At 42.2% G+C, this 15,979-nt stretch overlaps 2 protein-coding genes across 2 annotated transcripts in view; both read right to left on the bottom strand.

Annotated features, from left to right (window-relative positions):
- The window catches only part of LOC105896055 (E3 ubiquitin-protein ligase RNF43), a 75,441-nt gene extending 66,824 nt beyond the window's left edge, over positions 1-8,617 (bottom strand). The window contains exon 1 of the mRNA XM_031572424.2: positions 7,849-8,617. Within this exon, the coding sequence (XP_031428284.1) occupies positions 7,849-8,088 (240 nt within the window). The 5' untranslated portion in view covers positions 8,089-8,617. The remainder of the gene's footprint in view (positions 1-7,848) is intronic.
- Positions 8,618-10,969: 2,352 nt separating this feature from the next.
- On the bottom strand, positions 10,970-14,127 carry hsf5 (heat shock transcription factor family member 5). Its single transcript, XM_042708563.1, has 7 exons — positions 14,008-14,127; positions 13,111-13,640; positions 12,632-12,982; positions 12,363-12,457; positions 11,743-12,243; positions 11,446-11,578; positions 10,970-11,081 (listed from the first exon to the last, which is right to left on the bottom strand). Exons 2-7 carry the CDS (start codon positions 13,625-13,627, stop codon positions 11,026-11,028), a joined length of 1,653 nt encoding a protein of 550 aa, XP_042564497.1. The 5' UTR covers positions 13,628-13,640; positions 14,008-14,127; the 3' UTR covers positions 10,970-11,025.
- Between the last annotated feature and the right edge of the window lie 1,852 nt (positions 14,128-15,979).

Here is a 15,979-nt window from a genome sequence, read left to right as displayed (position 1 = left end):
CTAATACTTTTCCTTCAGGGAGGGCCAAGCCTCAGCCCCAGTGAGAGCCAATGGCAGAGCAAGCACACAATGTCAATAATAAAGCAGGAATCCGCACATACTTTCCCTGTCCCGTCTGAGAGAGTGTCATTACCACACGGGCCAATGTGAGAAAACCGTCTCTCACCACCAACATTCACAGCTTCTTGAGATCATGAAACAGCAAATTAAACTCACTGGCTGTTCCAACTTGCTGCGCCTTCTCAGAGGGTAACAAGAGAAGGCCAGCGTGTTGTTGTTTTTTTCTCTCCAATTGAAATCTATTTGTTTAACCATACGCAGACACACTGCCATGGTAACTAATCTTCTGTAAGGAAACCTATTTTGACTAAAGCCACCTTTTCTAGCCAGACGTCTAGGAGCTCTGATTTGTTGAACAGGCATATTTAAAGAGGGTAGGGTAGGCACTGTTTTACAGGTGCTTAAATCTTTTTAAAAATAAAGACAGAGAAAAGGTCAAAAGCAGGACACGTTGTATGTTTATTGCCAATGCTAGATGCATCAGTGACCATGTGATTTTGGGACGGGGGACAGGGGGGGGGGGGGGGCGGCACATAAAGCATTTTCTGTCAACTTCAGTATCTGAGGTTACAATATGGCTTTTGTTGTCAGGGCTGCTCTGAGATCTAAGTCACTTTGATCCAAGTTAATAGAGTTTAGTAAATGGTCACAGCATGGACCAACCTCTCAGTCTCTCCCTTTGTGTGTGTGTGTGTGTGTGTTTCAGTGTCAGAGTTTTTGGTGCAATGACCCAGAACCAAGGGTTACACACAAAATTAGATTAGCGATAGACCTTTTTTCGTGATAGAAGGAAACTTTGAGGCAAAAGCCTGCCAAATAACTCATACAGCCTGCAATAAAGACTACAAACATACGAAACAGCTTCAAGCTCGAAAGAAAGAAAGAAAAAAAGAAAGAAAGAAAGAAAGCAAGAAAGGGTGAGAAGCGTTCGGCATCGTCTCTAAAACAACTCGTCTTAGGATAATATGGATATTTAGTTTTATTTAATTTTATTAAGTATTTGAATATAATGCAGCATATCAATGATAAGTCATCACAGAACAGAAACACTGAGTGGAGTCACTGCAGGAGTGGAAATAAGAACAGCTGGTATTACACATGAAGCTGCACCCCACACCAACCAGGTGGCTTCGAACAGGACAAGTACAGTGCAAACAAGAGAGAGAGAGAGGAGGCTATGGACGGTCACATGAACTACATTACTATATCAGCCAAGTGGGGCGCAACCTTTACCAAAGCACAATAACACATACATAGTTCCACATCTGCATGCTGAAGTAGAGAGACAGAGACAGACATGAAGGAGATATGCTCCCTAGTCCCTCTGCTCTGCTCTGCTCTGCTCTGCTCTCCACCAGGTCACCTCCATAGCATCATAGCATCTCTGCCTCTGTGCGACCTACATATGATGTGTGTGTGTGTGTGGGAGTACATGAGTGTGAGTGTGAGTGCGAGTGCGAGTGTGAGTGTATGTGTGTATATATACACATATATATATATATATATATTCATTTTCATGATCACATACACTTAGCTGAAATACACCAGTCCTGCAATAAATCCTAGCTTAATGGTTATAATATTCAGTATTTGTTTAAAACTATTTATAGAGCTGTTGACTAAACTGTGTGTTCATTTCGGAGGCTGTGGTTTGTGGTGCCGTTGAATTGTATTGCACTGACATGCGTTTCTATTGTTTTGACCACCTCATTTCAACCAGTGAGGCTAGGCTTAATAACAGAAACACTTTTGTGTTTAATTTAATACAGTTTAACAGCACCACAAACTACATCCTCTAAAATGATCATACAGTTCAATCACCACCTCTATTAAAGTGTTTAAACAATAACTGAACATTATAACAATCGTGAAGGGGCATTTACAGGACAGTTGTATTAGACTGCCTTAGTTTTTCGCTAGGTGTACCTAATAAACTAGCAACTGAGTGCATGTTGTAGGGTAAAGGTTTACATACATGGCACTGTAGATTTGAGCACCACCAGGCTGTCCATAACAACAACAACAGAAACAACAACAACAGCAAACACAACCACAACAACCACAACAACCACCATCCTCTCAAATGCTGACTCTAATTTCTCCTCACTGGTGGTTCTATGCATCTCCTTTCAAGCAGCATAGCTGAAGAACGCACCCGCCCACGATCAGACCTGCCACTTAAGCAGGAGGGCGAGGGCCATGTCCAACTATCCTGCAATGACACACGATACACGGCACTTGAGCAAGTGTCTTCTGCGTGTCAAATGCACACCTGCATTCACACACCGCTCTGGGTAAGCGCATAGTGGCTGGTAAGGCCAGCAGAAACAGGTGGTGGATTTCACAGTGTCTCTACAGATCCAGGTGGGGAGCGCCCTTCTGCCCTCTCTGTGTGGTGTGGCGTGACAGAGGGAGAGAGAGAGAGAGAAGAGAGAGAGAGAGAGAGAGAGAGAGAACCCCAGCATTGACCAGCTAGGGGGCTGGCTTTGTCCAGTAGTTGTCAAAATGAAAAAAAAAATGGTGAGGGTGTTAGAGGACAAGCTCCCTTTAATCTTTGGGAAAGCTGTGTGTGTGTGTGTGTGTGTGTGTGTGTGTTTGTCTGTTGTAGCGTTGGCCTTTCAGTGATACCCCCCTTGTCTTCACTCTACCAAACACACCTTCACCTCTAGCCAGCCAGCCCGCCCGTCCCAGCTCACCCCACCCCACGCAGATCCAGTTCAAGGGTAAGGTAATGCCTTTTCCATACTGAGCAATGCGGTCCCTCAAGCCATGGACTCAGCAGCAAAAACAGGACACGGAGTGCCACTGGGCAGCGCCTGTGGCCTAATATATGGTCACAGGGTCCACGGACTCCACAAAGACCACGCAGACAACATGGCGTCAAGGTTGGGTCATGCCCCATCCACGAGGGCAGTGTACGTCCCAATCTGAAGCATGTCGTTTCACTGTAAAGCTTTGTAAACTATGTGGATGGATTACACGTGCTCACAAGCTTCAAGATGTGGAGATCGGCTTGCAAAACATATGGAACAGAAACGGATAAGACAGGTTGAGATGTTCAGGTCTTGTCTTTTAGGAGGATGCAACAGGTCTGTACAGAAATCTATAGACAGTTATAAATAAGACCTTAAAATACACTCCTGGGAAGCTAGTATTCAGCTTACATCCATAATTATGAGAGAGACAATGGCAACAGAGGCCTTCCAGGCTTTTGCATGAACAGAGCCATGAGAAGTGGAAAAGAATGTGTTGTATAACATGGCCCTGACAGACGCAAACACATTCAGGCATTCCAGGCCAGTTCTAATGACTTAAAAAGAAGGCCCGGTGGACTTAAGGGATTTGCCATCTCTCTACCTCCCCGGCCCCCTAACCTCCCCGCCTCACCCCACCCCAGAAACACATTTTAAAAGCAGCCCCGTGTGGACCAGGACAGGCAGGACAGCCCCCTTTCCTGTGTTCCAATCCAGATATTTCTTAGATGCTTTTTCCGGACCAACAGCTTTGAGGAGGGTGCCTGTGAACTGTCTGAGGCAGATGTGTACAGCCGTGTGATGATGTACAGCCCATAGAGCCTGTCCACATGCGGCCATATATAATACACAGGTGAGGTTTACTTTTTGACTGATGCCAGAGAATAGACACCATCACTGACTCCTGCAAAAAGGGAAGGGATTTAGCTAAACAGGTTTTCATTTCAGCTGGCTTTTTTGGCCGAGTGTGTGCGAAGGCAAAAGCACTGGCTGTGTCTATTCAGTGATTATTCGGTGAACGAAACCTCACCAAACCCACAGTCAAATTATATGTCTCCATGCAAAAAAAAAGAAAAAGAAAAGAGAGACTTTCACTGGGGAGGAGCCCACATCAAAGGCGCCACCACTGTAAGAAAACAATCGGCACAGCGATGATGTGTGCAGGGAGTCCCTAATCAACGGGAAAAGGAAGTACAACAAACAACAGTGGCACAGGAGGAGTAGCGAGCCAACGAGGAGGGGTCAGATCAGTCATTATCTGTTTTGGACGGGGGAGGAAATTTGGACAGGAAATCCATCCGAATGATGGGGGTGGTAGGGTGGTGGTTGGTTGCGGGGGGGGGGGAATCGGAAGGGCAGAGTAAACAGCCTCCTTTTTAATCATCTCGACTCACGTTTTTCACTTGACACACTTTGATCTCTTCCCCTGACGCATCCCCACCCTCCTCTCCGGGACCCCTAGATTGGCAGACAGGGTACAGAGATAGCGCCCCCCCCCCCTCCCACCCCACCCGCCTTAGGAGAGGAAAAGATGAAGACGCACATGGCAAACTCCCGAGACGCAGAAGGGGGGCGATGGCAACACGAGGCAGCATGTTGCTGGGGCTGCCTAAAACTGCCGCTTGGCCCTCTGCTGCTCCGCCTGCTCCAATTATACCTAATGCCTTCGTGGGCCGTCTCTGGAGGACGGACCCCCTTTCAAAGCCTTCAGCAGACCGAAAAGAAAAAAAAGAAGCGGAAAAGGAGAAGTGAAGCCTCGAAAAATGGTTTAGCTTCTTTTAATTGGGAAGAGGGTCTATCAGAGGATTAACTTCAAAAGGTGCAGCAAGCGGAACCCCCCCCCCCCCCCCCCCGCCTTTCACAAGGCCTCTAGGATAGCTGCCTTTTGCCTCAAGTTCAAAGCTATCCCACAGTACACTTCACTTACTCACTGAGAATGCAGTGGGTTTTGTTATGGTGCTTGGTAGGGGGAATCTGACACATCCAAACATACATATGCAAAGATGGCTAAATCATAGGTGTTTATAACCTCTAGGAGATATGGAGATAAAAAAGGCTTTGTGAAAGTGATATATTGAGATCAAAGTAAAGGAAACAGACAGTGGCCACTGAATCAGATTGTGCTAAAATTGCAGTGTTGCTATTCAATGAAACTGACAAAGTAATCAATTTGCTGCTCAACCATGTTCCGGTAAAGTAAAACTTACTATGAGACAAGCCATCCGTCTCAAATGACACAGATGGTTGAAAGGACGACTACTACTGGTAAAGTATCCTAATAATTGAAAATCAGTTGATTTTATTATCCAGTTTTAATCCAGCTGAAATAGTGTGATGCATCTCAATGTACTGAAACATAGCCTATGCCTAAGTACCATCATATACATTCAGTGCAGTAGTGTTTACTCAAATTCTGCCATTGGAACTACTATACTGACACAGACGCTTCACACTAAAGATAAAGCCTTACAGCAAAGTCCTAATAGGCAAGTCTCGCCACTCAGCAGCCATCTTGGCAATGCCTCTGGGCAGCTATTTTGGGCAAACAATATCAGGCCTCTATCTAAAGGAATGGGGAGAGATCCATAACTCCACATAGGATGGTCAAACAGACATTCAAAGTATAGCACGTGAATCTGCATTTAAATCTGACATAAACAGTGTGAATGTTGTTTCCCCAACCGCTCAAATAAGGCTAGAAAAGACTATTCTCCAAGTTGACCTGCTCACTGTGCATGCACCAAATGTCATGGCACGGCTATTACTATGGCAACAGTGGAAATACACAGAACGTGCAGGGAGGAGAAACGTCAGTTATGCGGTTTCCTGAAATGTGATTTGCTCTTACAAATACCCCATGTTCAGGCCTAGCGTTATGGATTGCCTCCTATTTCCCCCATTGCTTTTCCTGTCAGTGACTGGTCTCCTCCCTTATGATGTCTCTGCTTACAGCCTACTGGTGTCCACTTCAGATCACTTAACCATTCAACTTTCCAGTAGTCTAAAGAACATACCCATGTCACAAATGTTTATCATACCATTGACTGATGGAGTTACTGGAGAAAAAAAAAATCAATAAAGCCAAGAGACACAACCTCACACGCACAAACTTAAAGAGTCTTATTGCTTGAGTTGAAGCTCTCTGAATTCAGGTTTTTGCCTGACTTTGGGAAACATTACTGTAACTGAGACTCAACAACCTAACAGAGAATAAGCTCATTTAAGGCCAATAGTAGAGCTCTCTCTCTTCTTCCCCCCTAAAATAAAGTGCTTCCACCATGTCTAATCTTGTGTTTCTCTGTGATCCACCGACAGGCCAGAAAAAGAGGAAAATTCAGGGGCTCTCCTCGCCAACCTGTGGCCTAGAGAAACAACACGCTTAAGAAGATCAAACGTGGTCAGAGAGGTGTAATTACTGTGGGTTATGAAAACTGGCTGTCATGCTCCACCACGGATGAGCGAGTCCAATTCGGAGTAGCCTGGGGATAGCGAGTCAGACACGCCTGAAAACTGAGAAAAGAAAAAGGGGGAAAAAAGAGCTAATCCTAAATGGTAAGAGTGAGCTTCACTTCGAGAAGATATTTCTCTGTCTGTGTGTTTATTTTTTTTTTCAAAACACTCGGGTCGAAAGGGTAAAGCCACACATGTACTCACAAATCAATGTTCGGTTAGACGGTTTATCCAGGGAGCACTCAAATCAATATAACCCCCCCCCCATCCCCCTTCCCCCCACCCCAGTTGGATACTATAACCTTCATAACTTTTACAATTTTTCTAAGTGATGGGAGACTTGGTGACAGAGGACCAAAGAATGTCCCATCCCCTTTCTTCCACTCAGTGTTCTACCCTTCCTCCCCCCCCCCCCCCCCTCCAATCCCCTCAGGGACAGGACTAGAAAGAGAGAACATAAAGTGGCGGGCCAAGGCAACAGAAACCTGTTGCAACAGGTTGGCACTGCAACAAAGAGCATCTCGCATAGTACAACACTGTCTCTGTGTGGTGAGAGAACCCTTTTCTAAAATGAGGACCCAGAAATACACACACACACACACACACACAATCTTTAATTCCATAGCTCTAGTTGTGATGACTGACATGTCAACTGCACCTATCAGTACAGTTCAATACTGTATTTGCACATGCACAAACAACTTATACTAAGGATATGGACCAACTTTGCTGAGAGCAAAGAATTTCTGAGGGCCAATATGAGGATTATCTATCTATGATCCCATGCACTTTACAGCTGATAATCAACACAGGTAAATGCAAACAGATCCATAACCAGAGGTAACAACACCCTACACAAATTGAGCAAAATAATGGACAAAGTACCGTTTCACAAGAGTTTTACACAGTGTTCAGAAATTATTGTAATTTATGTGCATTATATGCCCACACCCTGATTGCAGACGAAGAAACACGTTTTTAAAATAATACGTTCGAGCCAGGACGGCAACAACGAGCATGTTTACATGTGTCATTAACACACGGACTTACAGATGTATGTAGGCCTACACCAGAGATGTGAAATATGAAGAAAAGTATTAGGATTTGAGTTTTTGTGCTAACTCAGAAAAGGGTTATTGTCAAATTCTGTGACCACATTCAAACTGTAGCCAAACGGTTTGTTCGTGAATGACCATAGGTTGAGCAAAAATATGAATGGAAACCAACTCAAAAAGGAAAAAAAAAAAACATGGGATATCACAGTCAAGTTTGATATGTGATGGACTGGCAACCAACTTTAGTTCAGTCAACTAAAAAGTATTACGAGAGACTTGTATCAAAACAGACAGGTAGCCTACCTCTGACAGGTGTATGAGGCCAAAATGTCATGCCCAACAATCTATTTCACGAGGCCTACTGCACAGTGACAGCTAGGCTGCCCTATGTTGTTGGCTAGCTTTAGCGTAGGCTCCTAAGCTAATTTGGTCTACTTTTTGAGACATGTCCTCACAACTGAATGTTATCATTGTATTGAATGTATCAAGATATCTGCTCAATAAACTTCGCAAACAAATCTGACACCTACCTGCATTAATTTCCCTTCTGCGTAGCCGGCGCTCCCTCCAGCAAACACCCCTTCCAGAGTGATAGGCCTCCCTGACGGATCGTGTTTGAGAAGAGTCACCTTGATGACCGCTCTGGTGGTTGATCGCTCCGACTCCACTGTAGCCGCCAGCACCACGCCAGTCTGGCCAAAAACCACCTGAAGGGCCGCCATTAGCAGCCACGGCCAGAGCCCGGCCAATCGCCGCTGGAGAACGGTCATTGCACCGGCTGCAGCGGCGGGCTCCGGCCGCACATTGTGGACAACAAAGCTGTCAAACCTTCGACGAGTAGAGTCAAGGGGGGAAATGTTCCGACCAATCTATTTGTCCAGTCTAAAGACTACAACAACCGCTGGTAAACAGGAGACTTTGCATTCTATTGCACACGGAAAGTCTGTTGTTTTACACCATGTCCTGAATGTTTTCTCCTTCAGAAAATAGTCGCAAAAGAGTTGATCTCATAATCAGAGACAATAGTAAACCGTGTCAACTTTTAAAACAGGCACGCATCAGCTCAGTTTAAAAATTATATCATTGTGTTTGGAAAAAACATCAGCATGAGTATTACTGTAAATTAAATGGTAAATAAATATGTTGGCTACCCTGTATCGCTTACAGGAGAGGCCAAACATAAAGCACACACATGAATCATGAGGCCAATTACTGAAAATACGAACTTGAAAACGTGCATTAATTCCACCTTTCAAAGACACGTATTTTGTCTTGATGGAGGTACACGGTCTCTTCACTTAAAAAGTGCAGGTTCCTTCTTGATTAAACAAAGTTCGATTCAATCCAGTTTGTTTCAGAAAACAATTTAGACTGATAAAAATAACGTGAATAATTGTGATCCCTTTTCGACAAACGACCCGTCACGTCGCGATAAACATCACTATACAGCTTATTCCAAATCATTCAAGTTACATTTCCATAGCAAATTTTAATGTAGCGACTCAACAGGTTGCTGAAATACTCCCAACGCAAGTCTCCTCTTCGAAACACTTTGAAACTCCAGCGCATATGGTATATCTCCAGAGGAACCGAAGCTTCATATTAAAAAGACCAGGTATGCCGCACATCATTGTTGATAAACTGAAACTGATACAACATAGAAGTTCAGGCTAAAGTTCTGCTCGTGGATACGGAGCAACAGAACATTTTAAACATACTGTGGCTACAACGTGTTCCGTGGTCTCCAATGCGGCAAAAGTCGAGCGTAGATGTAGAGCGAGTATTCGTCAAAACCTTATAACTCGAGTTTTCAGAAATGATTCACATAGGCTGTGGAACCATTACTTTACCAACTAGTAAGTATCTAACTAACCACGAACGTCTGACTCCCGGCCACACGTGATAATTGCTGATGTTGTATCCACTTGAAGTAAATTAATAATCAAAATTCTGAACAGCATCTAAAGCCTGCTCCGTCCCCAAGCACGTTCGACAGTGTATTTTCCTTAACTCCCAAGTTACAGCTCCTAAATGCCGGGATCTTTTCGAGAGTCTCAAAAGGCACACTTCAGAACTGTCAGACACACAGGGCACCAGAAAAAGTTGTCTGTTGATGTGAAAAGTTACTGTTTCAAAATCCCAGAGTATACGCGTCGTTCTCCTTAAAAATTGAGTTCCAGCAGAGCTGTACATTTGCGAAGTCTCGACTCTTACCCGAGTCTCCCTCCCCTGGGATCTCATAGATTGCCTACCTGCTGACTGCCTGTCACCGAGGGTGGAGCAGCGGTCAGCCATACTGATGAAAAGGGGCTGACTGACGACCTCATGTGGTGACATTGGCAGAGAGCAGGTACGCCAAATTACTAGCAGCAGAAAATAGTATTTTTAGAATATTCGCTTCAAACGCCGTGTGCACTAATTTTAGGTTTAGCTTGGTATAGGTGCAATTTAACAAACAAACACAAAAGAGAGACCAGAACTGCCATATTAGACAAATATTCTCAGTGTTTTAATAAAACAAAGTAAAAATGAGAATCACTGTTTAGAAGGCACGTCTTAATTGTAAGCAAAATAATAATTTAGATTTCAAATTATTACAAATATTTATTTTTATATAACATAAAAAGAATGTGGATTAAACCAGAATATTCTTTTAAATTAAAATTAATATTCATATTTGCATTTATCAAAAATAAAAAACATTGAGGTTGCATTAAAATGAATGTAAGCACATTTATGTTTCACAATGTTTACATTTTTGATTGTCTTGTTATGTAGTTATATTATTATTAGTCACTGGCTACTTTAAAACTGTAAAACTGTATAGAAAAGCATGAACTCAACTAATGAAACCAATAAATAAATACATAAATAACATAACCGCATACATGTCAAAACAAAGTTAAATAACTTAAAGCATACAATCTCCATGGCAGATATAGTATGTCATAAGGCATGTTTTCTAAAATAGGGCTTGAATTTAAACCATAGGAAACTTGCAGAACTGTGCAGAACTCTGGGCAGCACTGCTGGTGTTGAAATTAGAGGACTGGTGACCATTAAGGTTCCTGCTTGCAGGCTACGTCCACCAACATGTTAAGATCTAAAGGGGCGGTGAAAAAACCAAAGCAGACATTCAGACATGCACATATCAAATAGATCAAAATGAGCAAAACTCTGTACACATAGCGTGCTGCCCAAAAGCATGTGCCCGTTACAATAAAGTGTAACAAACCTATGTAACCAAAATGTAACAAACTTTTGTGTCAAGTTATAGTCATAAAAAACACTGACATTATTTTCATTGATATCTGTAAAATACATATTAGTCAAAATGTAGAAATATTCATTGTGCCTTATATCTTTTACCTTCAAATACTATACTGTGTACAGTGCTATATATTACTCTATAATTTTTCTTTCATTAGCCTTGAGATGTCACAATAGCTTGCACTTTTTCTTAAAACAGTTTTTCAAATATGTAAAGAAGGGTTGGTGACGGGGGGCGAAACACAGTCTGTACCTTTATACACACTTCTATACCACCCTTCAGGCAATCAGTTAAAGGTACAGTTTGTAGTTTTTAGTGGCTTGTATTAGTAGAAATGGAATATAGTATTCATAATTATATATTCATTAGTGTATAATTACCTGTAACTATGAATCGTTGCGTTTTCATTAGCCTAATTTCATTTGGCCCTTTGTATCTACATTGGGAGCGGATCCTCTTCCACGGAGTCCGCCATGTTGCACCGCCATGTTTCTACAGTAGGCCAGAACGGACAAACCAAAACACTGGCTCAAGATAGGGCTTTTCGCGTTGTTATGGCATTTGACAGTCACAGTAGGTACTCGCACACACTTGTAAAGGGAAAGGTATTCAGCTGATTGCAATTCAGCAACCTCACCACTAGATGCCACTAAAAACTACACACTGACCCTTTAATTGTCCCGCAGGAAAATTATAGAAAAGTGCATCAATCTTGTGTCAAGCCAATTTCAAATCCAGACATATGAGCAAGGAGTTCTAATGTGCATGTCCACAGTTACAACATCTCAACCCCAGTATCTTTGAGTCCGTGACTAAGAACATTCAGAGTAGGTGTTCTAGAAAACTAAAGTCTCACCAGGTGACTTGCTCTGCTTTCTGGAGCTTCTGCCCTCTTGAGACATTGTAATGTCACTCAGGTTAATGGTGGTGTCTGCCTCATTCTTCAGTGCCTTGTCAGAGGACCCCTCGTGCACAGCATTGCTAGTCACCTGGAGATAAATAAAACATGTTATCTTTATGGCAAACTCTTTAAATTGTAGTCCATATGCCGTGTTCAGTGGCATCCCTACCATAATCTCTACAATAATCTCTATTTTGTGCTGATGATGAACTGAGATCATGTAAATGAAACCATACAGAAGGACACCCTAACCTGGTTGACATAAGTGGATGTTGATTCCGCAGGCTCTGGCAGGGAAGGCCTCTGCTCAGTTCTTCCTTCTGAGGCAGCCTCTGGCAGATTGGAAGCAGTGCCACCCACAGTGAAGGCAATTCCCGACGGCACATTCCCTGGCATAGCCATGATGATTCCACCCATTGGGACAGGGGCATAGGGAGCCATTGTGTTAGAATCCATGGCAATGGACATGCCAGCGTTGTTGACTGAGTCACCAGCATTACCCTGAGAAGAGGCTTGGGCAGACAAACCGTAGACTGTGCACTCAGGACCTGACTCTGCAGGAAGGGCAGGACGGTAATGTTCCTCTGCCGTCTCCACTTTCACCATGTGAATCTTTGGGGAGGCCTGAAGCTCATCAACGATTTGGAAGACGGTGTCCAGGTTAACATCATTCTTCTTTGTATCCTGTAACTCTGTGCTTTGCCAGTCTTGGTTCTGGTTACTGGGATGTAGGTAACCCACCTGATAATTTGGCTAAAATTCATCAAATGAAAAGTGATTATGTTAATAAAATCAAACTTTTAAATATGTAAATATTTTTTCAATGAAGAGAAGGAGCAAACATAAGTACAACAATACTAAACAAAAACTACCTGATAATAGCTATAATGCGGAAATGAGGATGCAGTCTGGTGAACACAAGAACTCATATCTGTGTCCATGGCTCCTGATGTACAGCACTGACACACTGCAACAAGTAATAGTTAGTTATAAAAACAAAATCGTGTCTAAAGAAACGATTGGAAATGTATAGTTTTAATACTGCAAGTATGTGATTGTTGTATTTCCCCCTTTAACGAAAAAAAAAAATGATGGGTGCATCATTGTATTTTGCATGTAGTGTGCAATGTTACTTGCTTACCAGCAGAATAAAATCCAGGCCGATATTGAGAATGGTGAGGTGCAAAACCACTCAGTTTTTGCCCATTGATTGAAACGCTTTGTGATCCCTGCTGGACATGTACAGTGGTAGGGCTAGACTGCACAGGGCAAGGAGGATCCGTCATGAATCGGCGTATTACAGACACAGGTATCCCTTTGTCGGTGTAAAATGTAGTAGGAGAGGAAGCATCGCCATGGCCCATTATCCAGCCACGGGCTGGAATAGGGGTTCTGTCGTACTCTTTAGGTTGAACTTGCCCGCGATGATAAGGATGGGGAGCTACTTTATCCCGAGAGAGTCCCCGATGAATTGGTCCAGCAAACATCGTACCTAATGGACATAATGAAACACACCAAAATGTAAAATGTAATATAGGTCTAATATGACAGTGTACTTTACTCAAACAAACCAAATCGTCCACTACAGCTAACTGTTGAGTTTGATTATTTTAGCTTTACCTTGCTTTTCTATTTGGTCTCTGTCGTTGGCGTCTGGAGAATTTACCAGGAGCCTTCTAAAACGACTTGGTGGTCGGCAGTTAACTTCCAATCCTGCTTCAAGTTTTGCTTTATTCATGCTGGTTAACCTTTTAAGATTCACTAATAATTCTGGGTGATCCTTTTTAAAATTCGGATTATGGAAGTGGTGTTGAATTCCATCCATTAGAGTAAGGTCTCTTTCCCCAGACCTCTCAGAATTGCCTGGCGCGAGCACCACCTTTCTGAATCCGTAAAGGTTCAATTGACGAATGAAACTGGTAAAGTTTGTTGTTTTAAAAAGGTCCGATGACTCTCCATTGGGTTTCACTGGTGACAGCAATTCTGCTTCAAAGTGCTGCTGATCGATCATCACACCTTCCCCACAAGAATCCCATCGAATAGAACGATTTTTGGGACTGTTGACTAAACGCCACAGCTTCGCGGGGAAATTGTTAGGGTTGATAGGGATGGTAAGCAGAGCCTCTTCGAATTCCATGGTAAATTGATCACTGCAAAAGAAATATGAATTATGTCACTGAATCTTTTTCAGATCAGATCATCCGACCAGAATGATCGAACTTAGACTTTTCAAGCCTTTTAGATGGCACTAGCTAAGTTTCGCTTACATTTGCTAGTGTTAGCTAACATGGATGTCCAGCTACAGGTAACACACAAAATAGTATGACAGTAGAAGAACGTTAGCTAGCAAAGCTATGCTATAACTAAGTTACAAAGCTATGTGAGAAGCATAAAGTGTCCGATTTCTAAACAGATCAGTGAATTTATTATACAACCAGTTAAAATTGATGGAGGCTTAATATTTGTATAAATAAAAATGTACTTGTCTCTCGCTATTTGGTAGAATTATCAACTTACCTACGCCTTCTTCCAACAGCTAATCTAGAGTTTTGAGGTGTCTTCTCAGAACCGTTGAAAGTATTCCCGAACCGTTATGCGCGATCTCATCAGATGTGTTTGAATTCCATACAGAATGTCACGAGTCATGTCAACCAATTGGATGAATGTTGCTGCCCTGCTGGGTGGCACACAAGTTCCAAACACATGTCATGTTGTCATTAGTTAGTAAGAGGGAGCACATTCGGCCAATAAGTTAAAGTGAAATGTTTTTCATGGAGTTGAGTTGAGTTTTCATGCTGACTACTGACTTTATTTTGCCCTTCAGTGAAAAATGGTGGCATCATGTAAATGTTTAGCAACAGTCATTGACACTTAAAAGTCATACCCTCTTCTTTTGTCTTTGAAATACATTGTGAGACATTACTGTGGATGCACCTTGCCAGCACTGGAAAATGCATGCCATGTCCATAATGTTGATATAAAAGATGTACTGTGGCTACGCTTACCATACTTCACAAGCAACTTCATGAGGAACAACACTACTTTTCGCTGGGTTTCGCTGGTGCGTGCACACCATGTAGGAGGTCAAACAGAAGCATAAAGACAATCAAAAATGTAACATCCAGTGCAGATCCCAGTAATTCCATGTATTTTGTAAATAATGTACTTTGTTTTACTTTATATTCAGTGTAATATTGTGATTAGGGTCTTATCATGTTATCACAAGCCGAGTCACAAAACCATAGCATCCAATTCAACTTATAGTTGCCCAAACTCCAGCTATAGAATCAGCCCCAAAGACACTGGAAAGAGAACTGGCTAAACTTGCGGTTCCAATCAGAGTTATTAAATATGTGGTAAGAAAGCAAGAACCAAGACACAAAGATGAACAGATTTTAACATGGGGATGTCATAATAGAATGCAGGCATGGAAAATGAAATTATTATCTATAATAATATGAGGATTCTACAAGAAATAATAATTAATTCATCAATCAAATGAAAAGTGCTTGATTTGTACATTTTACACTGATTAATTGTTATGTAATTACTTAGGATTCATAATGCTGTGTGGTTGCCTATATTATGTTGTGATTGTAGGCTGGTCTTGTCAAGCAGAAAAGTGTGATATCAGGGAAAATGAAAGTCTAATTTCAACATAAAGAAAGACAGTGACGATGCACAGAGATATGCTAACTAACACAGGGAACTAACACAGGACTTAAACGGTACAGAGTACACAGGGAAAATAATAACAGTCACACACACTAAAACTGGACACAAAAGGGAGACAATCAACATTCTAAGATCGAACATGCCCATTATGAAACACACACAGGACACAGGCTAGTCTCTGTTCAAGGCATGCTGGGAGTCTCTTTCTTATGTACGCAGAAGCTCCACTACCCCTTGCACATTACAATAGCAACAATAGGGATTTTGTCTCACCATATTTTTGGGTTTTAGTCCCTAGAAAAAGACAAATAATGAAACGACATGTATTCCCTTTGTAGATTTTCCAGTTGGTGATTTTTAAATATAGGCCTACCACTTAAGTGTGTCTCTTATGTCACCATATGTTACAAAGGAACTTACAGTACAAACTTCACTGATATTGTACTAATTCACATTGGTATGTATTTGCCATATCTCCATTCAATGACCTTTCAAAAAAATTGCATTTAGGTAGGGTCAGAATCACATCAGGCCCTGGTAACTGTTTTAATTCAGGCACTATCTAAAATCTTTGAGAGCGCAAACAGTCTGGATCAGTGATTGTAGAATACAGCACAACAAGACCTGACTGTCAAAACATTTAAATGTAACAGTTACAAGAAATGATAAGACAGTAACTATGGTAGGTTAGATTAAGTTCTAATGGCCTGACAAACTCTACTACAAGCTCAGCTGAATGAACTGGAAGGGCGTGATGCAGGTGCTGCAGCTGGTCTCTTCCAGGGAAGGCTGTTAATCACTTAATTCATAAGTA

This window comes from Clupea harengus, chromosome 8 (assembly GCF_900700415.2).
Source record: "Clupea harengus chromosome 8, Ch_v2.0.2, whole genome shotgun sequence".
NCBI lineage: Eukaryota > Metazoa > Chordata > Actinopteri > Clupeiformes > Clupeidae > Clupea > Clupea harengus.
This window is presented reverse-complemented; position numbering and strand designations above follow the sequence as displayed.